Here is a 27,523-nt window from a genome sequence, read left to right as displayed (position 1 = left end):
TAAGAACTGGACTGCAGAACCTGATCCAATGATGATCCTGGTCATGATTTTGGTCGTACCCGAACATGGCCAGAGTCCTCTGCTGGGCTGGTAACAGTGCTCTGTGGGCAGCAGTGCTCATGGCAGAGCATTGGGGGTTTCTCTACAGCATGCCTGTGCTCTTATTGAGACGGGGACTACTGGGGAGTAGCTGAAAAAATCCAGTGGTAGTAAAGGACATAAGGTTTTTCTTAGATATTATGGACCAGCTAACCAGAGCTCTTCAGCAAAAGAAATAAAAGCAATGATGTTATCAAAACAGCGGGGATAAAAATATCTCCACTGAGAAAGGTAAACAACCAGATGAAGATATAAAGAGGCATCTCTGACTAACACGGGAAAAAAAGCAAACAAAAATGAGGAATTATATATATTATATAAAACGCGTGATGTTGGCTGGTGATGTTGGCCAAAACATATCAAGGAAATGGAGAGAACTTTTAGACTCCTAGAGAAGAGAGAATAATGTTTACTTTAGACTAACTCCATTACTGATAATGTCTTAAGTATTTTATGATAAAGAGATATTCACCTGCGAAATACCTTTATGGAAAATAATTAGAAAGTGGCGAAGAGGTTGTACAATAATTGGAAAGCTCATTTGAATCTAGAAAAGAAATATTCAGTTAATGTATATGAAGAGTTTGGTACGATAATGAATAACGGAAAATTCTGAGAAATGGAAAAAAATAATGCTGTACTGTTTTTAAAATAAAAGGCAGTCTTGACGATCACTGACCCATAAACCTGACTAATACAGTGTAACAAATAACAGAAGAGAGAAAATCATTATCTAGCAAATAGCAAAATCATGGATTTCAGTGGAACAAATGATGTCAGACAAATTTCATTGCTTTTTCTGATAGGGATAAATCAGTAGATGAGGGTGAGTACAGCTCATGTTATTTATGTCTGTCCTGTGATAAAGCACTTGCTATCGTATTGCATTGAAATCCGCTCATAAAACAAATTCAGCCTGTGCTTTGAATCGTATCGCATGGATTGATAAGTGAACGAGGAGCTATAAACAAAGCAATGACACGTCCAGACAGAGATTCATAGCAGGGTAACTAGTTCACAGAGCAAAAAGCATTTCTATTTAACATTTCCTTTGATAAGGGTAAGTTTCAGCTACCCTTGGAAACTGTGTAGATGGTAATTAACTAGGAAAGGAAAAGAAAAAGGAATAATTCATGGTATGGAGATATTTGATTGCTAAATGTGTAACTTAGTGACAGAACATCCAACAAATTATTTTTACATCCCCAGCTTTTGCTTTATTTTTTGTTTAGGATTTTATGTGTACACGAAGAAAAAAATTACTCTTCCTTGTTTCTATGCAAGAGAAAGAGTTGGCCATATGCAGTGAATCGACTCGATGTGTCTCAACAGCAGAATTGCATTGCTTTACTCAGAAGGAGACTGAGCCAATGTTGGCCAAATTTGCAATGGAAATCCAATTCTTTCTTACATGCCTTTCCAAGGCTGTTCCTGGATCTTTTCGTCCACAGGCATGTTTGATAGTTTTAATTGTAAAAGTTCCATCTCTCCTGTAAAGGATCTGATACAACACATACCAGGGCATGCAACTGGTAAGACAGTATACAGATCCTAGCCCCCAATCCATCAGCCCCCTATAGATACACACTTCGTTCTGAGACTGGGCTGGGTGCGAGAAGAATACGCTATGTTTTGGGTTTAAAAGGGGATATGGAAATGTCGACACATGCGGGAGTCCTCTACCATGTAACTGCAAGTGAGAATACTCTCCCAAATCGGTTCCTGCATGCTAGCTGATATCTACCAATCATTAAAAAATGACTTTCTAGTGACTTCTTAGAGAAGGGAGGATTATATTACCTGAAAAAATTACTTCCAGTGAATAATTGAAGTATCTGTTGTAAAAATAATCTAAAAGACATGTTCAGTGGAAAGCAGAAACCTGGAAGCAAGGAATGTCTAAAGAGATCCAGGGATACAGGGTGACAACATAACAGACAAATTTGTCAAGTAGAATAGTGAAAAAGATCAATTTGGTGACAGAAAGTGCCAGTCTGTCTCCTGCTGGCTTTTCCTGAAGAAATAATAAAAGATACCAGTGATGAAGGGTGTAAATAAATAGCTTAGGGAAAAATTCAATTCAAATTCAAATTTGATTCAAACTCAATTCAAATTAAATTCAAAAATTCAATTCAAATTCAAATAGGTTGTAAATGGTTGTAATGGAGAGTGAAGATGTGACATCAGATTTATTCTGCTGTTTATAGCCCCCTGAGCACTGAGTTGAAGCTGAACTGCCTGAAATACCGACAGCATGCGATGAGGACATCTCACTTCTAACAGGGTGACCAATCTGAGATGACCAGGGTGACCAGGACTGGTTCCTGGACTCCTCGGTTGATCTCTGCATCCTGTGGTGGCAACGAATGAGGCTTTCCAAGGCTCTTCTTTTCCCCTGGGGAGTAAAGGTGTGGCATAAAAATATTTTCCTGGGAAGCTGGGGAGGATTTAGATTTTCTAAGTCAAATACAAGTGTCCTGAGGGACAGTGCTGATGGAACTGCTGTCTTTTAAAAACCTTTGCAAAGGCAGGTAAGGCAATTACCGAAACAATCTTGACTCAGCTTTTAGCTCTTTTTCACGTTGCCTTATCAAAGCACTTATATGTGCAGTGGTGGATCCAGGGAGCTGGCAGCTTGTTGTGGCAGGCATGAAGTGTGCATCCATTTAGGTCCAGCTCTGATGGCACCCTGTGTTGCTAAGGCTGCTTGAGGGCTAAAAGCTTTGTCCCCTCTGACATACGGCTCCTGCCAGTGTCTGAAGCTAGAAAGACTTTAATGAGTCTGCCTCTCACAATAGTGGATATGAAGGCCCAATTATAGGCAGTGTTTAGGTTTCAGGATCATTAAATGCATCACGAAAATGCATCCTAGTTCCTGTGAGGATATTGTGTTTTGCAGCCAAAGAGACTGTTCTACCTGCTGCGTTTGTCCACTGCCCAGAAATGACAAGAAAAGCTGAAAAAAGAAAAAAAATCTGTTGGAGGAAAACCAGCTCAATGTAAAATTCAATACTGTAAGATGAGGCCAACCATGAACGTGTGTTCTGTTGACTTCATATAACCATGCTGCAATATTATCTGCCCGTGCCTGCTTTACTCTGTGAATGTATAACATGAGAGCTAATATATTTCTTTCTAACGTATTCCTTGCAGTTAAAACAACCCTCTACCTCCTCTTTGGCAGTGATGACCTTGCCTTCTGCCTCCATCTTAGTTCTTATTTCTTCCTTCTCCTGATAATCCTTTCATTTATCTCCTTTCTCTACTTGCCTTGCTCTTCCTCCCTTGCTATAGCACAGTCAGGTTTAGAAATGATTTTATGAACAGAACTTTACAGAGATAAAGAGCCAGCTTCTGCAAGTCATCTGTACATAAAAGACCAATTAACCTTGAGCATCAATCCTGAAGGAAGCCAGGGAAGATTTCTGCTATTCTTAAGCCTGTGGTTTTTTTTTCCCCTCCTCTTTTCTTTGAAATGTGCCATTGGATCAAGCTGTAAGGAAACTCCATTGACTTCAGTGGTGCAAATGAAATTGCCTTCTGAGTTTGACTCAGTAGTTTCCTTTGAAGAATGCATGTTCTAGGAAAAAAGCACCGTGACAAGTTGTAGTTCAGTAAAGACATAACAGGGTGACTTTGGACCAAAGAAATTTCTTTTAGGCAAGAGAGTTGTAGAAATCTTTTGTGATTTAACATTTTTCACTGCTTGCTCTTTGGAGCAGAAATTTAGTTTTGTGACGTTGGATGTAAATGCACCAGGGGTCATTTTATAGACGATTACTGTAGATAGGAGCTATCAAAATAGAACATGTCATTTGTTTAAAGACCAAGAACACAGGCAACAAAGATAAAGACGAATATTGGCAACCAGATTCTGTTCTGTTGAAGGTTAACTTGGTGATAATACCAAAGGCTTAAATGGAAAGTGATTTCTAGATGTGGGGGTGAAACCTTTACATTTATAGTCAAGCCATGAAATACATTGGAAGGTCTCTTTGCTTTCTTAGAGCATTACATTTACAGAGCATTTACATTTTTTTAATGTACAAATGTGCTATATATGGATACCCTTGATTTCAGTACACAATTGACTCTTGCTTTAGAGAACACTTTCACCAGTCTAAGTAAGATCTCAAGTCTGACATGCTACAAGTTGGGAATTGTATTTATAATTATAATTTTCTCTCTGTGCAAGACTTTATTAAAGTAAAGCTAAAGGAACTGAATTATCATTTGCTTATTGAATCATACTTTGGAGTTAAAAAAAAAATCACATTAGGGAAATCCAAGGAAGGAAACTCTTACTACTAACAGGAAACTGATAAGAAACCGCAAGTGAAGCCAAATTGGACTAGGAGCTTGGAAATTCATAGATATTTGCAAATTGCAGTATGGCAATCCTGAAAAGCATTGAAGTTGTCCTTGAAGTCAATATGAAATGAGAAAGCTTCTCTCCTCAGCTGAACTCCAGGACAATTTTGAGCTCTGAAGCAAATGTTTTTAGGTTTTTGTTTTAAAAAAGGCTGAGTGCAAATTACCCTCAACTTAGGCTGAAGGAGGATGGATTCAAAGTGTGCTGAGGGCAGGGGAAGTTTTTCCACTGAATTCAGGGGTTTCTTGAATTGCTCCATGTCCTCACCTCCGTCCGTCTCTCGCTTACAGCCCGTGCTCTCATTTCTGTAGCTGTGTCATAGCTCCTTCACGATGAAAACAGAGCTGCTCTTTTTATAGCTGGCTTTGCAACAGTGTCATAAGATATTGTAAGACTGAAATACATTAAAATTATGAGGATGTATGAGCAGTTCCAGGCTATAATAAACCTCATCTTCAGTCTGTCCTTCTACGTATAGTCATGCTGTGTATTCCCAGACAGACGAAGGTGTAAGGGTGGGTGATGGACCTGAACACTTAGAATTTGGATAGCATAAAAATACCATGAAATCAATGAAGATCATGTTCCTATTAAACCTTTTCACCAGGGCATTTCAGGAACAGTGAATAGGGACGGAGCTTTCTCTCCCCTCTTCACCCCTCTTGCCCCAGTTATGTGGTTCCCCTTGGAGCTGGTTCCTGCCCCAGAGGGATTTCTTCTTGTGGGGTGAGGTGGGGAGAAACGGGTCCCACTGGTCCCTTTTCTCTTGCCCTCCAGCAGTGTGGACACCCCTGTTGCAGACACTGTAATGATAATCTCTTTGGGCTCATATTCCTCTTGTCCCTTGCTAATGCCACATACACAAAGTCTTTAGCCTGTTTTGATGGGAAGGAGGTTGCTGTAGACTGTGGGAAGGAAAGGAGGCTGTGGCATGGCAGGACTTCTGCTTTCTTGGTGGATACAGAGCACGCTCAGCATCGCACAGAGTTACAGGTGATCCAGCCTTTTGCACCTGAAGATGGTTCCCTGTGGATGCTAGTGCTGGGGGGTTGCTATAAATATTTGGCCAACCTTCCCCATACTTGTCATTTTACAGCTGATGATTGTGGCAGCTACATCTTGGTCCCCATATGTTCCCATAAACTCCTGTTGACATTAATAGCAATATATGCCAACCAAGGGGCTCGTAAGGAATGATATCCTTGTGGTGTATGAGTGGGCAGGGTAAGTATGAGCCCCTCCGATGGTGCGGTGCTGTAACCTTCGTCTCTGCTCTAGGTTGCTGGGATACAGAGCACCAAAGTGACAGATGCAGGAGGCTATTAATTACCAATTTTCCCATCAGCAGACGACAACTACAACTTTTCAGGGCAATCCCCTCTGCTTTTCTTTGTGGCTCCAGTTCTGTTGAAAGCCCAGCTGAAATCTGGGCTGGGTTATTTGTCCTCTTCAGATCTACATTTAAAATATTTTTTCTGTGTGGAGAACCTTCCTTTTAAAAGAGATTTTTTCCATTCCTTTTCTTTCCATACTAGATTTATAGGTTCACAGAGCGGGGATACTGCTGTCAGCTTTACTTTGCTCACTTTGGCTTACTTAGGACTCCAGAAATGTGGCAAATGTAGTCAAACAGAAAATAGCAAAGCATGAGCTGCTTCTCCAGCAAAGCAGAGGACTCTTCCAGCCACTTGAGAAACAAATAACACACATTTTATCAAACACTGTTTTTCTGTTGAGAGATCATATTATATTTTTTTTCTTACTAATTGGTGAGAGTGCCAAATCCCCACTAGCAGGAGGACCTGTGGATCAAATCCAGGAGCCCTTTCAGAGCTTTATCCTTTAAAGGGCACAGCTTTCTTACACCATGGATGTGAAGAGAGTTTGGTGTACTGTATAGTTTGGTCCTGAGTGAGACTTTTTTTTTTGGTTGGCCTGCTTGAAATTGGTTGAAAGATAGTTACTGACTTAGTGGATTTGGATGGTGGCCCTTTTCTGAGTCAGTTAAAAGCTGAACTTCTCTGGAACCAGCTGTTTCCCTCCTCAGCAAAAGCATTGGTAGCTCAGAAGAAGCGCACTCCTGTTCGTTATGGAAGTCAAGCTTTATTTTTTAACTAAAAAGTGAAGAAGGAATCTGGAAAAGAGTTTGTCTACTTAGAGGTTAAAGTATTCTGCACCATTTGAGTGAAAAAGTGGATAATCTATGTATAAAATGACTAATGAGGACATGTGGACAACACAGATTTTCTAAAATGGTTCAGTTTGAAAAGTTTACAAAAATGTGTTCACTTCCCACAAAATATCTCAGGGAACTGATGCTTTTCCAAACAGCAGTTTTTCAACCAGAGACTCCCAACCAGTTCCTTTCCGTACATAGTGACCTTTCTGAGCCAGAGCTTCTGCCGTGGTGTAAGGCCAGATGAGGTCCTCCTGGATATGAAACTTGCCCTGCTGTGGTCTGGAGCATCTCGGCAGCAGCAGGAGCCGTGGGGGCTTCTGGGGCCCTGGGAGAGCATCTTCCCAAGCCCTGCCATCACTGTATTCCCTGTTTTGGTAGGACGGCAGGAGAGGGTCTGTGTATCCTGGATGTGTTTATGGAATAAGAAGATGTTCTTTGAAGGGTGATCATTGTCTCTGTAAACACTAAGCACCTCCTCTCCTAAGTTTAAAAATGGTTACTTTTCCTGTAGTTCTCCCCTTGCTCCTATTCCCAGAACAATTTATCTTCTGCCTTTTCATGGGTAGCCTCTTAGCATTAAGCTTAAAAATGTGCTGTGTTTGTGCTGAATATAAACTATTTAATAGAAAATGATTGCCTGAGGCTACAGATCTTAACCAAGCATTAGGCAGACCTGATTCAGCCATAGTGCCTATTGGCCTGCAAAGGCCAGGGTTGGTTTTTTTTTTTTCATTTCCTCTCTCCTGGCTGCATAAATCTTCAGAGGATCCTCAGTCATGTGTTAAAGCTTGTTTGGCCTGAGGAATTAATCCTTACTAAGACAAGTCTTTTCTCTCTCACATGCATGGGTATTCATGAAAGCACAGTCTAAATTCAGGAGAGTTTTCTTTAGAAGCTCATGGCTGCCTGCTAAGGAAAGTACATTATTCACCTAAAGAATAGACCACCAAAGCTGCTGTCTTTAACATTTTCCTCATATATCACAACCTTAATTTAGACCCATCTCTGTCTACACTTTGGAAAATTAAATTGTTTAATTGCTGGAGATCTCATTCTCTCTCTAAAACAGGGAGCACAGACTCTCCTGCCTAATCTTCCTGCATCTACCCCCCAACCTGAGCTCCAGTGGTTAAGAACTATTATCCATTCCCTGACTTTTAATAGGGCTTGATATGCCAATAAATCTGTGCCTCCCTCTCTTTCCTGCCTAAATTTCTGCTCATGAAAAATAATTCTTTAGCTGTTTGGGCTCACGTTCATTTCCATGAATTCACTCTGGTTCATCGGGACTTCAGGGGGAGGCTATGACTGAACATGCTTATAAAACAGCTCTTTTTTTTTCCTTTGGATGAAAGGATTATGGTTATGTGAACTGCGATATTGAATAATGAGGCCATTTGTAACAGGAAGAATTATGTGAAATCTTTCTAGTTAAAAGGACAAACTTTACTTGCATGCAAGTACTAGAAAACCTTTGCACTTTTATTGTTACCCAATTAGATCAGGAATTTTCCTCTTCAAGCCACTCAGGGTTCTGTTAAATCCATGAGCTCCAGACACAAGTAATTACATGGTGAACACCTCAACTGTGTGAGCAAATGTGCAAGCACGCTTCTCCTAGAGAGCCTGTATAGCCCTACAGTCCTCTTCATGATCCCAGATACAGCTCTGTGAGCAACTTCTTCCCTTTCAGCTCTGCCTAGAGCCTCACAGTTCACCTTAGCCAGCCCCATGTGTGTCTGCCTCCAAGCCTTCAAACCATTCTACTCCCTGCACTGAGGCACTGTCCACAATATCATTTATATCTGGTTTTCCCAAGCACGCTGTTCTCTGCTTGCCAAATGGCCACAGAGATTTAGGTGTTCATCTGCTAATTCGCATTCTGCACTACACAGAGTGTCTTCAGATGGTTTAACCCTGTGGGAGCTCCGTTACTGCCCAGTGGAAATATCCTAAATCAACTGGGTGGTCAGCTGTGCCTTGCAGGCTTCTCATTTCTCACCACTAATCTGAAGGTGGGACCTTGCTTAGTGGTGAGTTTCCCGTGGGCAAAGAAAGGCACCAAAAAGCTGCTTTCTGCTTCTGTCTACCATCATCTAACATGATATAGCTTATGATTTGGGTAGCATGTGGCTGGAGTAGAAAAAAATAATTATAACTTGATTATGTGCCTGGTAGCGTCATTCACATCATTCTTCCTTCCTTAAAACCATGCTGAGTGTATAAGTGCAATGCCCTGTACAAACAGCTGTTAGTCAGGTATATTATTACTGTTTCAAAATATGGAGGTTTGTTCTTTGTGCAGGATGCGGGAATGGCATTTAACGGTCCAGTTACACCCACTTCTGTCTACAAAATTTAGGTCCTGACTCTTCAGAGTGTTTCTCTGTTGGGATCGCTTACAGTGGGAGCCGGAGTGTGGGTGTGTGTCTCTTGGCAGCCAAGGGGCTGTGGGCAGGACCGAGCCACGGGCACTTATACTTATCTTGTGGGTGGAGGATTGTGAAGATGGGAATTGGCTGTCTGTCTGTGGCGTGCTGGGTCTCACTGCGAGTGGGGCGAAGACATCTCCCACTCCATTGCAATTGTAAGGTTTGGTGAGGCACCTCCCAAACCTGTGAGAGCGATGGTTTTCGTTGCACCTCCATGATGTGCACTGTCAGGACATGGCTCTCCACTAGGTACCTTCTGCAAAATGCTTCCCTGCTTTAAACCCGAAGATAATCCTGGGATTACACCTTCTTCCTCCACTCTACAGGGCATCCATTACCTGCCATTGCTATCACATGGCCCTGTGGTCTCCAGAAGGACATGGCCTTTGCCATGGACAGGACCGGGCTGTTCCTAGGGGATGCTCATGCTTTACCATGCCTGAACCCATCTGCATCCCCAGCAACTCTGCTTCCTGGCCATGGCTTTCATACCAAGCAAACAGCCACGTTGCTCTAGCCAGCACGGGGAAACCATCTTAGCTCCTCCTCTGCTCTCAGCTGGCCTGATTTCTGTATGTGCCGCTGCTTGCTGACGGCCCTGCCGTTCCTCGTAAGCTTTTTTATCTGTAAGGGTCAATTAAATCACTAATGCCATCATCTGTCTGCCCGGGATGACTCCCAAGCACCTAACATTTTGCTGCATAATAACACAGAGGCACTTATTTCTTTGCGGCTGTCTCTGTGAATCATTGTAATGTATTTGCACAGCGAAAGAGATTTGGAATTAATGTGGCTCAAATCACGGCTATTGATTTAGGTCTCCTTTCTGTTTGACACTGTTTATGTTTTTAACGAGCACGTGTCGGCCGCGCAGTTCGTATTGCACTGAATCATCATTCATAAATCACCAGGTCAGGTTGGTTTTTTATTTTAATCTCCCTGTCTGGCAGAGTGGGGATAGTGGTGATCTGGGGGCAGCTCGGCCCCAAAGTGATTGGTCACTCCTGGGTTTAATTTTGTTGTGATTTACTGCAGCATCACACAGTAAAAAAAAAAAAGCAAAGCAAACCCCCAAGCTCAGGCAGATGGCCTGTGCTAGTAATCCTTCATCGTAATGGCTTCTGACAGAGCAGCTGTGGTTCGCTGCTAGTCAGGGTTTTCCATCAGAGACAACAGTTTTCCTGGGATATGAAACTTGGCCTTAGCAGTTTGCTTCTTGAGCATCTCTCATAGAAAAGAACAGCACAGAAGAGGGAATTAGTCGTTTGGAAAAGGAAGCAACCTCATTCCCATCAAGATAATGTGACTTTTGCTCTCCGCCTGTGCTTATGTATTTCTAAAAAAGTGTCTCAGCCTTTAAATTGTGGTGTTGGAAAACTTTTGGAGAGGCTGGAGGTGAAAGCTTACAAAAGCAAAACAGCTTCAAATGGTCACAGATCTTCACAAGAGACCAATAAGGAGGCAACGGTGAATTAGAGTGTCTGGGATTGCTAATGGAGGATTTGATTTAACACTTTATTCCTTCTCTTTGTGAATGCCATGGATGTAAAGCTATTTTTCCTGCAGGCAACCCCCAGGAGCTTTGTTGACTTTGTCATCCCTTATGTTGGATTTTCCAGTCCTGCCCTAGGTGTCAGGCAGGTAGAAAGGCTGTAATTGAGATTTACTGCGTTTGGTTCTGTGCCTGCACGTATGTGTGTGAAATACTCAGCCAGTGGTGGAGGATTCATAATTATTTCTCCTTCTCTGTGCCTGGCGGTGCATAGTTGTATATTGATTTGCTGTAGTCAAGATGAGCAGGCTAATTACGACATTTCATTACCAACACTGAATTATGGCATTAGGCAGACAGTTGCTTGGTGTGTGACAAGTTGTGAATAAGTAGGACAGGACGTTGCACAAAGGCATGTGGAAGGTAGCAGGCTGGAAAGGCATGAGGTGGCTTTGGCTGACTTGGCAGGGCTGCTCTGTCCCTGGGTTCTCCCTAAGTGTTGCAGAAGACCCTGAAGTGATGTTGATTTGGGTTATCTCTGCATTGGGTCTTATGATGAATTAGTACTGATGGTGTTTCCATCTGACACAATAAAGCTTTTCCTGGGTTCTCTACAGCTCACATGGAAATGGAACTGCTGTATGGGTTTTGCTGTGGTCATATTCCGAGTCCTGACAAAATTTTAAGTCTGCGATATTTTAAATGAGTGAAATGAGAGAAAAAAAAATCCACTGGGTTGGTTTTGTGGTTTGGTTGGGGTTTTTTTGTGTTGTGGTTTTTTTTTTTTTTTCCCTAGAAGAAAATGTTTTGGTGGATGGGGCTTGAAGTCTTGCACATTAAAAGGAATGTTTTCTAACGCATTTTGAAAAGCATGCTTTTAGCTGGAAAGTAAGCCATTTTCTGTTGAATTCATATTTCAAAATGAAATATCCTTTGCTTTTCAACTGAGAAAATCCCACAACTCGGACAATCCTCTTTCATTCCCTCCCTCCTTCCAGTCTTCAGAGTAAGTGACTTTGACATCTTGAATGGTTTCATCTTGAAGACCCTCAGGTGGCAGAGACTGCTCTGCAATGACATGTACCATCCTCTGGAGGCCCTACCTCACTCCCTGGACAGTGAAAAGAGACATTTAGACTCATTTAAATGAGGACAGCAAACTTCCAGACTGCCAACTTGGGATAGATTTGATACTGATGAAATAGGTACAGTTTGTGGAGAAAAATGGACACATAATCATATTATGCCTGTGCTTAATTCTGATTTTCAGAGCCAGTTAAGAATGCATTCAGTTGCCCACTGCAAGGTACAGACATGTGATGCCCATATGACATCCCTTCATTTCCACTTGTCCCTCCTTAAATGTTGAGTCTTGCTTAAAACCTCAATGCTTGCAAAGAACACTGTGGTCAGTGATGGGAAGATGCTGTGGAAACCCATGACAAAATCAGCCTGAGAAATGCAGAGTGAACAGTATTTGGAAATCAGCTGCTTTATATACATGTTGCCTTTCTGTGTATTATTTTTATTATTTTTTAGGCTACATTGTGCTACCTTGCTCTGGCTCCATCACACTGGCTGACGTTAAGATGGATGAGGTCAGTGGCCTGACATAGCGGCCTGCGTGCCAAGTGCCTTTGAACAGCACCCGCTGCCTTCAAAGAGGGAAGCCTATTTTCTCACTAAAAGCACGTTTAGCAGTGCTATCTGCCTAATTGGCTGGAGAAACCCGTGACCCTGATTTTATGTGATGAGGTTTCCTTGGCAAGAAAACAGATGGATTATCAGGAAAGATTTGCAGAATGACAGAAATGGGCCCAAGTGTTCCTATTTTACTGCTTTTTAGAGATCTGCTGAGGTGCTGGTTGGGATTGTCACGGTGGGGGTTGCTCCAAGGAGATTTCCTCCTGCGGTGAAAGCACAATGCTTCCACCAGTCCCTCAGGCAGGATCGATGCTATAGATTTAGGATACTTTTAAGGAGGAGATTTATTCAGTCTTTAGACCCTCCGGAGACCTGCATTCAATCTTCTTGTGTGCCACCTTGTCACAGCGCTTGGGGCATAACTCTAAGCTAGTCAGGAGCCCAGCTGCTGTAGCAATAGATGCCTGGACAGGGGCAAGGCTCTTAAATATGGACCTAAATATCCTGGACCTGAGCTCCTATGGAGAATTAAATTTGGGATAACAACACTCATCTTCCATAGAAAGGTGCTATGAGGATAAAGACACCAGATTTCCCAAGGTGTGCTTTGATATTCTGTGACGTAAGGAAGCACAAGTAAGCTAAACACTGAATTGTAAGATTTTTCATAGTCTCTCATGTCATATCTCAAATCTAGAAGCTGGGAAGAGCAATCCCAATCAGGTATTCATGTCAGAGTGTTCCCACCCATTTCAAGTATTTGGGCAAGGTGCAACTACTGCCTCAGAATTTTACATTTTCCAATTAGATTTGGAACACGAACCCCTGCAGACAGATCCTGCTTTGGACAGGAATTTGCAGCAAGCTGGGTGAATGTCAATGTGTGTGTTGTAAGCTGGTCAAGCGCTCAGATGCCAAACTTCCATCATGCTCAGAAAACTTTTGCTTAATGGAGACTGACTTAGGCATATACTGTGGTCTTTCCTTGTCGCTGTACCTCAGGTGTTACTCCAGTTTTGGCAAGAAGTCTAGGATTGCTTTTTTCTTTTAATTTCAGACTTGATTTGAATTTTGCCTTTGGTGCTTTTTTGGGTTGATACCTGTATGTTTTAGTGTTGGGGTATTAGCTGCAACTCCTTCCCGATCTGCCTGGCAAAGACATGGAGCCTGACTATCTGTCAGTGGTGGAGCAGCGCAGCGATCCTAGGACCTCAGCTCTATGAATTCCTGTTTAATGAGGAGTTTCTTCTGCTTTTGGCTCAGAATTAGTAGTGCTTATTTACTTCCTTATGCAGGGAAAATGCCTGATAAACTCAGAAGGAGTCATATGAAAATTCTGCAGCCCCAGGAACAAGTATCACGCCTCTGTTAGCTCTGCATGCAGTCAGGCCCATGCAACTCTTCCTGTGCTCTGTTCTGTGCAGTCCTGTTTCTGTTTTGAGCCTCAACTGATTGAACTTTTGTTTGCTGGGTTTTGGCTCTGTTGCTTCATGCTACCTGAAGAGGAACTGAGGGACCAAACAGCTTTCCTGAGCTATTGTTACTGCTTGGGGCAGGTCCAAGCAGCTTGGCTGCCCTATGCAGGCGTGAGCTGCGATCCTGAGGGGTGGCCAAGGGGACAGGGACAAGATCGGGAATCTGGCATCTGCTTTTTGCTGGAGGGATGAGGCTGGTCTGGCTTGGCAAGGACACAAGGCTAGGAAAATTCTCATCGGTACTCCAATGTCAAGAGGGAGGGAAGAGGGTTGTCACCACCCCAGGAAAAGGGCTGTAAATAGTTTTTTCTGCTCCGCTTGCTGAAGACTATCTCTGTCCAAATCTTTTGCAACCTTTTCCCGTGGGAGATTTCCATAGAAATAGGAAATAGAAATAATGAAAGGGGGAAAAGCGATGATGCGGAGTTCGCGGGGAAGTATTAATGCAGCTGTTTTAGCTGAAGCTTTAGGTCACGTTCCTATAAGGAAAAGGAAGAGCCTTTGGTTGTTCCTGGTTTACTGTGCAGGTCTGAATGCCTTTCTGCTTTGTCCCGAGTTATATTTCTGCCCTCCTGTATTTCTGGGGCACCTGTATCCCTTTCAGCCTTCCAAAGACCTACACTTGTCTCAGGCTGGGTTTAGGCGGTCTGCTGGCGACTGTCTGAATTCAGAGCAGCGTGTGCTTCACTTGAAGCATGATTTTTATCTTACTGGAGTCACAGGTTTGTCTCCATGTAGCTGAGGTGAAGCACACACTGAAACCCTCAGAGTGCTATTCACAGGCAGTTGCATTGCCCCTGTGGTGTGTTTCCCTCTCAGTGTCCATCAGGATATTTTCTATCCAGCTCTACAGACCTTAGGAGCTCAGATACTTGTTTCCTTGCTATTGGCAATCCCTCGTCAGGCTGATCTGAATCCCTGTGTAGAGGTGATTGGAGTCAAATTTGTGTATGTGCGTATTTGTTGGGGTGCCACAGAGACAGAGGCTGCAGGAGAAAGCACGAGGCTGGAGTAGTGCAGGGTGAGGAGAATAGATTTGTAATTGACAGAAAGGAACAGATAACTTTGGTTGTAATGCCAGTATTTATATTTAACGCTAATATTCCTCCCAGAGCATCAGCACTTCAGTGATACGTAACACAACATAAAAGCATCTGGGGAGAGAGGGGATGAGGGAAATGGGTTTGTCAGATCCTGGGAGGAAATCCGGCCACAGACTTTGCCACGGGGTTTCAGTGGGTGTTAGCAAGCAGGGAAGGCAGAAGTTAGCTACAACCTTACTTTGGAGCACCGAGGGCATTGACCGAGGGCATTGATATGCCCATGCCATAAACCCTGAGGAACAGGATGGGACCCTGGAAGGGAGCAGTGTTTGTGCGCAGTGCCCTGACTGCAGTGAGATGTTTCATTGTGAAAGGAGCACTTGCTCAGAGCATTTTTTTTATTCCAAGGTAGGGAAAGATATCAAGCTCCTTCCCTGTCATCCTTGCCATCCATGTCTTGGTGAGGTCAATCCTATCCTATCTAGCTCCTTGTAGATTCTCTTCATGCTGGTCCATGGTGGGATTTACTGGTGTGCTTGGAATTGCTTTCTGATTCATTCTGTGAGTGCTATTAGTCACCACTGGCACACAGGTGGAAGATGAAAGTTAATTCTGCAGCACCTAATTAGCTGTCATTGCTGGAAGGGTTTGAAAGCAAAGACAAAACGGTGCAGTTCTTGCTGCGTGATCAGGGGGCTCATGGAGCAGCAGTGAGATACACCGAATGTCACCTGAGACCTCTGTGTTACCTTTAACGACTTTTGTCTTTCTTTTAAAAGATAAACAAGAAGCTGGAGTCTCTGTGGGTGTAAATCAGTGTAATGCTTCTGCAGACAGTGGAGCTGTACCAAATTTTATCAGCCAAGGAGGATGGAGCCCGTGGGGTAAATGATGACAGAATTATCCTCACCTGAGTTCTCTGTGTGCGTATGAAAATGCACATGCACGTGTGTACGTGCCCACACACTAGTTAAAGGTGATTGCTTTTTTTATTTGTTTGTATTTAATGCACCTTGGAGGCTCTACCTAGACAATAGTCATAAATGACATGTCATCGGCTCATTAACACGTCCCCAACTTGTAAACAAAATAATCACATGATTTGTAGTTAAAAAAGCCAATTGAAAGACTCGCTGAGTAATATGCCTTCCAGTCCCCTGGCATGTGCATATATTAGAATTCTGTCTGATACAAAGCACAGGGCAAAAATGATCAATAGCAGTTTACAGTGCTCTTTATTACAATGAATTAATTGATCACGTCTAGCAGATTTTCCTCCCAGCGGAAGCTCTTGGTATTGAACATGTCTGTCTCATTTCTCTTCTATCCTTGCTGTTGGAAACACGCCAGACAGTTTCATACCATCATTTAAATTTATTGTGACCTGAGAAAGTTGTGTCCCCCTTGAGACAGTTAACTTTCAGCTAAAAAGTTTAGTGACTTTGTAGGAGATACAGAGATGAATATTATAAAAAGTTTTCTAATGAGAAGGTGGAACACCTCAATCCAGTCCTGCATCAGCAGGTCCCACCTGAGAGCTGTGTCAAAATGTTTTTCCTGATGCTTGAACCACTCTTGTTTGACTGGCATCCTGTTCAAAAACCACCGTACTCCAAAGGTATTAACCAGCACTCTTTTTCATAGTCCTGGGTAGTGAAACCCAAAAGCAAATGGTTGCAGGGAGTATCCCTTCAGCCTAGAGAGGGGACTTCTTGTATCAGCTGATGACAGCGATGTGTTGGTGGAGAAACAGAGTAGGAAACTTCTGCTGCTTTCTGTGCCATACTGTTTGACAGCTTGTGTCCTCTTTCTGGTAGGTGTTTGGCAGCTCTTACATGTGGAATGACCTGTCAGAGACACAGCAACAGGTTATTAACCTGCAGTTCTTACAAGCTTTGTCCTGACATAAATATCCTCTTTGAGGCTCCTGTAACAGTCTTAAATGTAAAGAAAATAAGTGCTCCAAGCCTTTCTTTCTTCTGAAGCTATGCAGACAGTGGGTGAAATGCTGTGGAATTGCATTAATTTAGACCTGTTTTGTGGTTTTTACCTTTGCCATAGAGTTTGTTTAAGGACTCAGCTTCTGGATTCCACTCCTGACTTGTCTCATAATTTGGTGTTAGGTAAGACCCTCAAAAATGGTCTGGCTCCCAAAATAATCTGCAGAGCAGTGTATCATCCCCAGCAGTGCAAAATGCGGTTAAATTTGTAGGGCAGATGAGTGAAGAATTCTTTGAGACTCCACAGCAAGCCAGCAGTTGACCAAGGAGGAGGATTTATGCCTCTGGTCCATACTAACCTGGTTATGCGTTATAAAAGAGCCCATATCCTCCTGTTTGCTAAAGGATTTGAGATTTCCTGCCATTTTTACAAAGTACCATTTACTACTTCCATCTCATCTACTTTATCTGAGATGTGTCTGCAGCCCTCACTCCCACATCTCCAAATTATCCAAGTCAAGCTATGGGGAGGTGATGGAGCAGAGTGGGAGGGTTTAACTCCTACTTTCTGCTTTAGGGAAAAAGTATTTTAGGGCTTAAGATGCCATGCAAAGATGTATCATCATGTCTGAATTTCTTGCTGATGGCTTTCTGTGAGTTACTTTATGTAAAGCGGGGGGTGGAAGTATTAAAACAGGAGTCAGTGTTTCACCAAAGGTGCAGTTAAAACACAAAGTTTATTCTTTAACTCTCTATTTTTTATGGCCTGATTGGCATTACAAAGTCTCTCTTTGATGAAGATTTGTAAGGCTTTGTTGCTATGAACCAGAACATGCACTTGGAAATTCTGTTGAGTGGCTGTGGAGATGTGTATCCCTAGAGACTGTTTTAATTTCCATATTCATTAAACTGTTCTCTGGTGCCTGAGAGAGACCCAAACCCTTGAATAGCACAGCTGTGAAAGCTGTGAGAAGAGATGTCAGGATCAAGGTGCAGTTTCGCCACCAGTTTAACCCCGTCTAAGACTGCATGGCCATTAGGTCATGTAGCCTCTTCTGCATGCTTAGGCCAGTCCTGTTCCCCGCTTTTCTTCCTCTCTGTCTTTCCACCTCAGCCACCTGTTGCCACTTTCTCCTCTATGTCCACAGCAGTGCTCACGCGTGTGCAATGAACTGGATCAGGGAGTTGTTCTGGCTAAAAACTAGTGAAAAAAACCGACTTTATTATGGATCAGGTTCTTCTAAGCTGTAGTGCTGACACAAGGGAAGAGGGAAAACGTGAGTTGGGGCAGTCAAACTGCTCAATATCTCACATTAATTTATTAAGCTATCACTGGAGATGTCTCTACACATATAGTTTGTCTGACTGAAAATAATCTTTTTGAGGGCCATTTTGCACCATCCTGTGGAATTCTGTATTTGGTACCTCCACCCATGAGATTCAATGGGATGACCTTAAAAGGTAGAAAACTCTTTGCTTTCTCTGCAGTTTTACGTGCAAGGATGGCAATGCCCTTCACCTGTTACTTAATACTTAGGGTGGTGAGTACATGAGCTGGTTGACTGTGGCTCATCCTGTTGTCCTTTGAAGTCAATGGATATCTTTTATTGATTTAGCTGAGCAACAGATGAGGTCCTGGATGAAAGAGCCACTGTCTACTTGTCTCTGTAGCTTGCACAAATAAATAATCCCAGACATTTTCAGAGATGGTTGGGGTAAGCTGCACGTAGCTTGTTTGTGAAGTTTTGTTTAAAAGAAAAATGAATTTCTCACAGCCAAAGGGCTGCTGGCTGACCTGATCTTTTCAGGCTGAAAATGGTCACTGGAAGGATGAGTAAGATAATGATAATAAAAACTCTCCTAGTCATTACTGGACTGCTGCTGAAAGGGGTTTGGCAAAGGCTGAAGAAATGTCAGATTGAAAAAGCTCACCGTCTCTGCTGAAAGGTGATTGAGTCTGACCCGTCTGGTGCCCAGTGAGGCTGGTGAAATCTCCACTGATTTCAGCCAGAGTGAGGGTGGCTGAAGGCCAAGAGAAGACGTTACTCAGAGCACAGCCCTGAAGTTTCATGCCAGCAATGTGTTACATGGGGATCCTTAACAAACCGTATAGTAAATGTGTAGTATAGTAAATGCAATTTCTTGTAAGGACCCAGCCAACCTTTGGTGCCAGCCATGCTCTCTGAATCTTTATATGTTGAAATGGTACCTTTTGGACTGTGCTTTTCAACAAATAAACCCTTCACCCCCAAGTATTTCTTCTACCTCTTGTGCTCAGCTTCCCTTATGATGATAACTGCCTCATTAGCTGCCCGATGAATGATCTGTGCACATTATCATCATTTTATCTATCCGATAACTATGAGCTTTACCCTGCAGAGCCGTGTAACATCCATCTCTGGAGGTTTCCTAAGAGGTTAGGGAAACTTCTGTCAGGAATAGTTTAGGTATGGGAGGCAAGAAGATGGACTAAATGACTTCTGTGAAGTGCCCTTCTAGCCCTGCTATCACTTACGTTAAATTTCTGCCATACTAAAACCACATTATTTCTATGACAAGCATCTCTGGGAGGCTCAGTTAAGAGGTGGGTGCCTCTTGGACTAGGAGCTGTTCAGAGGCTGCACCAATGCGTTCAAAATTGAAATGGCAGCCCAGCATGTCACAGCTGGGTGAAGATGTACAAAGGGAAGGACTTGTCTCCCTGACCTCAGATGCTTGTGTGGAAATGTCTGCGTACAAGCTAGGCTAGCTAACTCCTCCAGCTCTGGAGGGAGAAATAAATGCAGTTCACATACCCTGCTCTGAACATCTGAGATGTGCTGGAAGCACCTCCTGTCTCTGCTGACCATCGTCCCATGCTGCAGTATGTTGACCAAGGGCAAAGAAAGTCCTTTGACCTGGTTGGTATGAGAGCTCAGTACCTTTCTCATTTCCACTGGGACACAATATTCATCCAAACACTTTTCTATCAGCCGTTTGTTTCTAAACATTGATAGGGGTTGTCTTTGCCCTTCTTCTGCTGACGGAGCTGCTCATGGCTGTCTGGACGTACCCCATCATTCTGCAGAGATCTGTCCACTACAGGTCACTCCGCTCACTAGCCTAGGACTAGACATTTATTTTAACATATTTGTATTAGAATCCTGGGAATTATGTTTAAACAGGTTATATAAAAACTCACCTAAATGTCATTTATTCTGATTTCTCACAAATATTGATGATATATTTTTGCAGAATTTTGGCTTTCATTCAGTAAACCTCTTCAGTTCACTTTAATTTGCAGATGGCTTTGGCAGTGTTTCAACCTCAGCTTCTGGTGGTTGAAACCTGGTGCTTGAATTAGGCTCAAGATGCAAATAGCCTGATTTTCAGAAAGTCTGAATATATGCAGCTGCCTTGTGGAGTTCTAAGAAATGCAATTAGGACTGGGTGTCTCACTGCCAAAAGAGCTGCAAATGAGTAAGGAGTCCGGAAAGAGAAATGCGACAGAATACACATAAACATCTTCAGGAATTTGGGGATTTAGGAATATGGATGGAAATAATTGAAAGTCTGGCTAAAGTTTTCGGCTGAAAGGCACTAATATAAGTAATTTCAAAGGAGATTGTTCATGTTCAGGAGAAGCGTAGAACTGGGCATTAGGTCTGAATGAGTGATGTGACAGAGCCCTGCTGATGGACAGGTCTGCTGCTCACTCATGGACTAGGGAATGGTAGGAGCACAGAGGGGATGCAGGGGTATTTACTGGTGCCAAAGGATATAATTACAAATAATGAGTCCAGTAAAAGAGGACGATGGGGTAGAAGCCTGAAACTAGTAAGAAATGTGAACTTGCATCTCCTCTTTCAAAGCCTGAATTATAAGAAGTGACTGATGGGCAGCCCTTGAAAGCACTGGAGCAGTCTCAAAGTGTTGAAAGCATAGTCTCTGAGACTGCTAATGCTACAGAGGCCAGACACGGGGAAGCAGCCACACAGAGAGACTGCTGTGTCTCTACATCTGCTGTTTTTTGGGATATCATGTCTTGGTGTACCAGGGAAGTGAAAATATTTTCTCCCTTTCAATGTGATTAGTGTGAGGGGATCACAAGCGTGCTCAGTGGGGTTGGACTCCGTCCTTATCTCCTCCTGTATTCATTCTTTCCTTAAGGAGGCTTTTATTTGTGTGTGGGTCTTTTTTTTTTTTTTTTTTTTTAATAAATACACAGCTAATCCCTGTTGCACATGTAAATATAGATAGCACATGGGTCTGTAAAGATTATGGATGCCTCTTTTGGCAAGCAATATCTTTTAATAGCATTGTGTGCAGTTAATCGGGTTAAGCAAAAGTATCAGAGGAACAAGCAGAGCAAGTTCAGGGAAGGAATAAGTGGCAGACCTCTTGAGAGTTGTTGTTTAGTAATATTGTGGCAGGTAGGGTAGAAGCTGTTTTGCTTTTCTTTCTGCCTCAGTAATGTCTGTGGTTGGAAAACAACATGAGCAGAACAAGCTGTTAAATTGCAAGAGACTCTTGCTGTTATATTTTGTAACAGATATGGTAATTAAAAAAAAAAAAATTAAAAGAAGTTTATTGCTCCTGGGCTTCATCCATTGTTTCTTGCCCAGACCAAGTGTTCAGTGCATCAGGAACTGGTTGCAAGGGCTTGTGCTCTCTCTGCCCTTCAGTTCTGTTTAAGTAGGAAGGATACAGGGCATCTCCCATTTAGGTGAAACGACAGAATGAAAAGATTGGTGCAGAAAAATAAGAAAGGCATTGAAGTGCGTGTTGCTCTTTGTCACGGAGAAAGCTCAGTTCTAAAGGGGGTGGTCTGGGTGAAAGCTCTCCAGTTATTGTAGAGGAAACTGATACTTTTAGAGTTTCAGAAATGCCCTGAAATAACTTTAAGATGAGAGGAGCTGTGCCCTGGAAATGCCTGTGTCTGTCAACTGTTGTAAAGGACCGTGAACTCGGATGTAGAGGTGTGCACTGGAAACAGCTAACATTACACGCACTGGGTCTGGGGGCCTGTGCAAGGAGGAGCACCTGGTGCCACCTGAAGTCAAGCCAAGGATTGTATGAGAAGAGGGCCAGTGGAGTTGAAGGACACACTGCTGGGGATATGCCTCACTGAAGTGTCGCTCAGCCAGCTCCTGGTGGGCTGGGAGCTGGAGAAGGGCTGCAGGGCAGCAGGTGCAGGTGCCCTCAGGGAGCCAGGAGATGTCTGCTGGAGTTTTGCACAGGATGTGTGTGAGGGTGGCAGGCCCACATCGTCGATCCAGTATCAATGCTTTTTGAACATAGGACGCTGGACAAATTCATTTTATTCTCCCCCTGGCAGAGCCGTGACCAGTGCACCATCTCTTTGACGTCATGTACATGCACGAGGGCATCTTTTTTGTGCATGGTATACTTCAAAGAGAGTGCACATACGTCAGAGAGTTTCTTATAACAGCTTTGCATGGTAGTGCAGATGTGATTTCACTAATTCTCCAAGAACAATAAAGCAAAATTCAGCACAGGGTAAAACAAACACAGTTGCCTATTTTTGGCAGCATTTTTCAGGTTACTAACATCCTTTAATTTGAAGTTTAATGCTGAGGGCTACACATCGATTTTGAACAGCTTCTTGGAACAGCATCAATTTTCCATTTAGAAAATTGCTTTTTAAAATTTTTTTATTTTTTTTTTAAGCTTAAGCCTAAATGGGGGAGTGTTCATATTTTCCTGAGAGATGCTTTCCTATGGAAACCTACTCTTTGGGTCTGAAATTCAAAACAGTTTTGACAAAGCTTAGGAATTATGAGCAATAACATAGGAAATGTTGTAGGAAATAAGAGCTGAACTGAGGGAGAGACAAGTTTAGAACATAAAGGCCAAGCCCAGAAAAGTAATAAAACAGAGTCAGAATTAGAGTTAAAATTAAAACAGGCCCATGGCCAAATTTAAAGATACTATATGTCTGGATGATAGTGGGGAAAAAACATTGAAAGCAAAACCAGAGTAATAGCTGGCAACGGGTAATGTCTGGCAATGAATTTGCCATAAAATTAATTTCAGAGAACAGGTGGGTGAAGAAATTTCTCTGTCAAGGAGGACAAGAATCCTAACATAATGCAGTGGCATTTTTCAGTGAGAGGCAAAAGTGTGGAAGTGTCCCATGGTGCTGAGAAGGCTTCTCTGTCAGCCTTCTATATTTGGAAGTTCAAATTGCTGAGGCAGATTAGAAGCACTGAGCCCAGTAAACTGGCGTTAACGAGCAATTTCCAGTGCCTGCATACCTCCCATGTGCTCTGAAGGTGTCAGCGCTGCAGTCAAGGCGTGCTTCCAGCTCGTAGGGGTGGACCTGAGCTACACCGGCTGCTGAGGACAGTGTCACCATGTCTGCTAAACCAGCTCGAGATGCTGGATCATTGAGCTGAACCAGAGCTCCGTGCAGTTATATTCGCCCACTATAAGCAGCCAAGCTGGTTAACTTAAAGCTGGCCAGTGGTGCAGCCGAAGATCTGAGCTGTTCTCATGTCTGTGGTGCATATATAAAAGAGGGATACAGCTGGGCCCTCAGTGGTTGTTTCTAGGTAAAACTATTATATAGGGCAGAACTATAGTAGAGGAGTAGAGTAGAGTAGAGTAGAGTAGAGTAGAGTAGAGTAGAGTAGAATAGAGGAAAGCCAAGGCACAGCTGGAGCTGGACTTGGCTAGTCGTGTGAAAAATAACAAGGGTTTCTTCAGGTACACAGGACAACAAAGAAAGATGAAAGAAACTGTACCCCTCTGATAAGCAAAATGGGAGACATGGCTACAACTGACATGGAGAAGGCTGAAGTACTAAGTGACTTTTTTTGCCTCGATCTTCACTGACAAGTGCTCCAGCCACACCACCCGATTCACAGAATACAAAGGTGGGAGAATGCCCATTGTAGGAGAAGATCAGTTTTAAGACCATCTAAGGAACCTGAAAGTGCACAAGTCCATGGGACCTTATGAGATGCATCCAAGAGTCCTGAGGGAACTGGCAGATGAAGTTGCTGAACTACTATCCATCCTATTTGAAAAGTCATGACAAACTGGTGAAGTTCCCAGTGATGGAAAAAGGGGAAACATAACCCGCATTTTTAAAAAGGGAAAAAAGGAAGACCCAGGGAACTACAGGCCAGTCAGTCTCACCTCTGTGCCTGGTCAGATCATGGAGCAGATCCTCCTGGAATATACGCTAAGACAAATGGAAAACAGAGAGGTGATTTGTGACAGCCAACATGGCTTCACTAAGGGCAAATCAAACCTGACAAATTTGGTGGCCTTATATGACGGAGTTACAGCGTTGGTGGATAAGGGAAGAGCAAATTATATCACCTACCTGGACTTGTGCAAAGCATTTGACACTGTCCCACACAACAACCTTGTCACTAAATTGGACAGACATGAATTTGATGGGTAGACCGCTCAGTGGATAAGGAATTGTCTGGATGGTTGCACTAAAAAGTTGTGGTCAGCGGCTCAATGTCTGGGTAGAGACCAGTGATGAGTGGTGTCCCTCGGGGATCAGTATTGGGACCACTGCTGTTTAACATCTTAAACCTCATTGACTGTTAGAGCTGGAGTGATTTCCATGGAGGGATGGGAGAGGCAAAGACTTGGCTCCTTTGCCTGAACTTGGAAGGAGAACAGAAATCCTTTTTTCTCCATAAATTTAGTTACTGTCCTGAGTTTTGAATCTCTGGTGATAGTTGACCATCAGACAACCATTAGAGGGCGTGTTTCTGCCCTACATGGTGTGTCCTTCACAGCTGCACCACCTCTGAGGCCCTCTCTGGCTGCAGAGGGATTGCGTGCTGGCTAGACACCCCTGAAGTGTCATTTGAGAGGGTGGCTACGAGAGCAACCTGGATTGTTGACACCAAATCGCTCTATTTTTTATTTTTTTTTACTTGATATGAAATAGAAAAGAGATCTGAACACGAGTCAGATTCAGAACATTTTAATATCCTTTTCTTTGCTTCACACCAGTCTCGTATATTTAATTTAATTGATTGGTTTTTTTCTTATGTGATATGAACTGTGAGATGGATCTATTACAGATACGTTATTTATGTATTGTGGTTGCCTTATGGGCAGATTTCATACCAAGATGATTAAGGAGTGTTTTTTTCTGTTCCTTGAAGACTGCATAATGAGATGTGAAGGGGGAAAATGTGTATTTTAATTGAGTGTATTTGTAGAGTTGAGAGTGTGGTACATCATATTTCACGTGTGGCTCTGGGTTTGATAGTGTCTTCTTATGCCTTGATTTATTTTTGAGACAATTAATTTTTCTTTCTGCTGTGCTGTTAGTTAGGTATCTAAACCATACTTGAGTCACAAAGACATCTATTGAACCATGAAAATACTAATTCCAGAGAAAGCAGAATATTATTTGTACTTGGATGTAAAGTAGCAAAGTCTTTAATGATGTTTAGGTAGAACTTTATTAACATCTGAATATCTCTGGAGAGCTATGGTAACAGTAGAAGTATTAAACTCAATATTGTTTGTTTTTCTTTAAGTAAATAAGGAGGATTGCAAGTCTTCTCTTTGTGAGTCGGCTGAATATTTGCAGGGATTAACTAATCTATACCAGAGCCAGCATGGACTGACCCTTATCAACCTGATTCCCCTTCTTCTGCTCCATCATGTGGGATGTTGGCACTGCAAGGGGTCATAGAATGCGCAGGAAAAAATTGCTGCCAAAATTATCCTTGTGTGCACAGAGTACCTCCTCTTAGGGTGGCATAGTTTAGGGACTGATGTCTGCAGTCACGGTTGCACAGATCTTTAGGAAAGCAGATTTATGCTGCCTCATGGTTGGGTTTCGCCATAGTAAGAGTGAGCTATGCCAGCTAAGGAGCTCTTCTTCTTGTGCCTTAGGCTGCAGACATGACCACTGCCTTCCCCCTCCTTCATTCGTGGCCAGTTGTGCCAGGAGAAGCCAGCTAAATCGAAAGAAACCTATCAGACTTTATGGATCCACCACACCGGTTTGCCCAAAAGCTGCATAAACCTCGAGCCTGTGGCTAAAGCTCTGATTCCGTTTTCCTAAGTCTTATGATTTTGTGTCATTTTTATGGGCCACGTAGGGCTGTGCAGTGTTGAAGGTGGGCTTCCCCTAAGGAAATGGAGAAGTCTCCACCCAAACCAGGCAGCTGATCTCCCTCTGTAGACAGTGGAGAGAAAGAAATGTTTCTCGGACACGTGTTATTCCATGTCCTCTCTGTAGCAGAGTCTAAAAGAGGCATGTGGTCAATGTTTTCCCTTTATTGACTGCAAAGGGAGCTGGAGGTGGCCTTGCCCATGTGGAGACATCTCATGGACCTTGCCAGTGTGTGTCATTTTAATATAGGGATGTTCCCTCTGAAAAAATTTATGCACCAGTGCTGCCAACCTCACCCAAACTCTCTCTTCATGCCAAGCTGTTTCAAGAGTGAGATGCTACTGAGGTTTACTTTAATAGTACAATCCTGGGCTATGAATTTGAAAACAAAGCTACAAAGACAAAACTAAAAATATAACTAGATGTGAGTCTAGATTGTATGTGGGATCTGAATCAATATTATTAATGAGATAAATAGCTAGTATTCTTTCTTAGCTAATGCTAGGAAGTTTCTTACTGCTTTTCACTTAGGCTGCTCAGGGCTTATCTCGGTCACGGAGACCATGGGGCTGATCTCCCCTCACATCATGAATTCTGCCTTGAGGTACTCCTCAGAGCTGACCCTGGATGACATTTTCAGAGGTATCCGAATACTGAGTTTACCTCCCCTAATTTTTCTGGGCTTCCTTTGAAATCGGTGAAGAGGGAAAGGCACTCAACAGAAGGCGATTTATCCATCTTAGACATCCAACCTAACATAGGACAGCCTGTGCTCTGGGTATGGCTTGCTCCATTAACCAAAGAGAAAGCCTGGTTGGCTGCTGTAGATCAAATACCATCATGGCCAGAAGTTTGGGATCAATCCTGCTCCCTGGGAAAAAAATTCTAGTGGAGTCTCAAATGCTTTTCCAAATCCCACCCTCTGCCTTAGCTTTTGTACTGCACAGCATCCGATGTGCTTTGTGCTTGCTCTGTGATGATACACGGTGATCATCAAAGAAGTGAGAATGCTGCACAGTATGTTCCATGCCAGCTACTTCCTTTCTGATGTAATTATAACTGAGTTTGCTAATCCCAGTCATGATTAATGAGCTTAATATGCAAATGTTATGATGAAACTGAAACTCTTTGTAATTGCTTGCAGACAGATTACCACTTCGAGTACACAGAGTGCGACAGCAGTGGCTCCAGATGGAGGGTGGCTGTCCCGAATCCGTCAGTGGAGTGCTCTGGACTACCCGACCCGGTGAAAGGGAAGGAATGCAGTATGTCAGCACTTTTCATTTTACAGTCCTTTACTAGCTGTTTGTGCTGTTTACCCTTGTATGGCTTCTTAGCTCTGTCACTGATGTCCTGAGTGTCCCTGAGTTAATCCTTCCCCTCCAATCCTTCTTCTTGTCTCTTGGAGCTGTGGAGCAGGGATTGTCTTTGCAGCGTGGTTGTGTAGCTCAGTATCTGCTACAGGTACCCTTGTTTGCTAATTCACAGACAAGGCACGTCTATAACAACACCCCTTGAAGAGGCGTGGTTGCTTGTCTTGAGCTGCCATACTCTATAAAGTTCTGCAGCTGTATTGCCCAAAAGGGTACCAGGGGTGGCCAAATTATATTTGCATAGTAGTGTCCACATTCTCTTTACCTGAATTATTTAGCTAATTAATAAGCTGAATGTATAAATAATAGTAAATATCTTATTTGCCTGAGTTATTTTCATGATGAAGCTTTTGCATTTTATTTATGTATTT

The 27,523-nt window shown here is 42.9% G+C and overlaps 1 protein-coding gene across 1 annotated transcript in view; it reads left to right on the top strand.

Moving 5' to 3' along the window:
- ELAPOR2 (endosome-lysosome associated apoptosis and autophagy regulator family member 2) overlaps positions 1 to 27,523 on the top strand; it is a 99,454-nt gene that overhangs the window by 24,396 nt on the left and 47,535 nt on the right. Inside the window, exon 2 of the mRNA XM_086474532.1 lies at positions 26,924 to 27,044. Within this exon, the coding sequence (XP_086330658.1) occupies positions 26,924 to 27,044 (121 nt within the window). The remainder of the gene's footprint in view (positions 1 to 26,923; positions 27,045 to 27,523) is intronic.

The sequence above is a fragment of the Leptosomus discolor genome, chromosome 1 (assembly GCF_034619465.1).
Source record: "Leptosomus discolor isolate bLepDis1 chromosome 1, bLepDis1.hap2, whole genome shotgun sequence".
Taxonomy (NCBI): Eukaryota; Metazoa; Chordata; class Aves; order Leptosomiformes; family Leptosomidae; genus Leptosomus; species Leptosomus discolor.
This window is presented reverse-complemented; position numbering and strand designations above follow the sequence as displayed.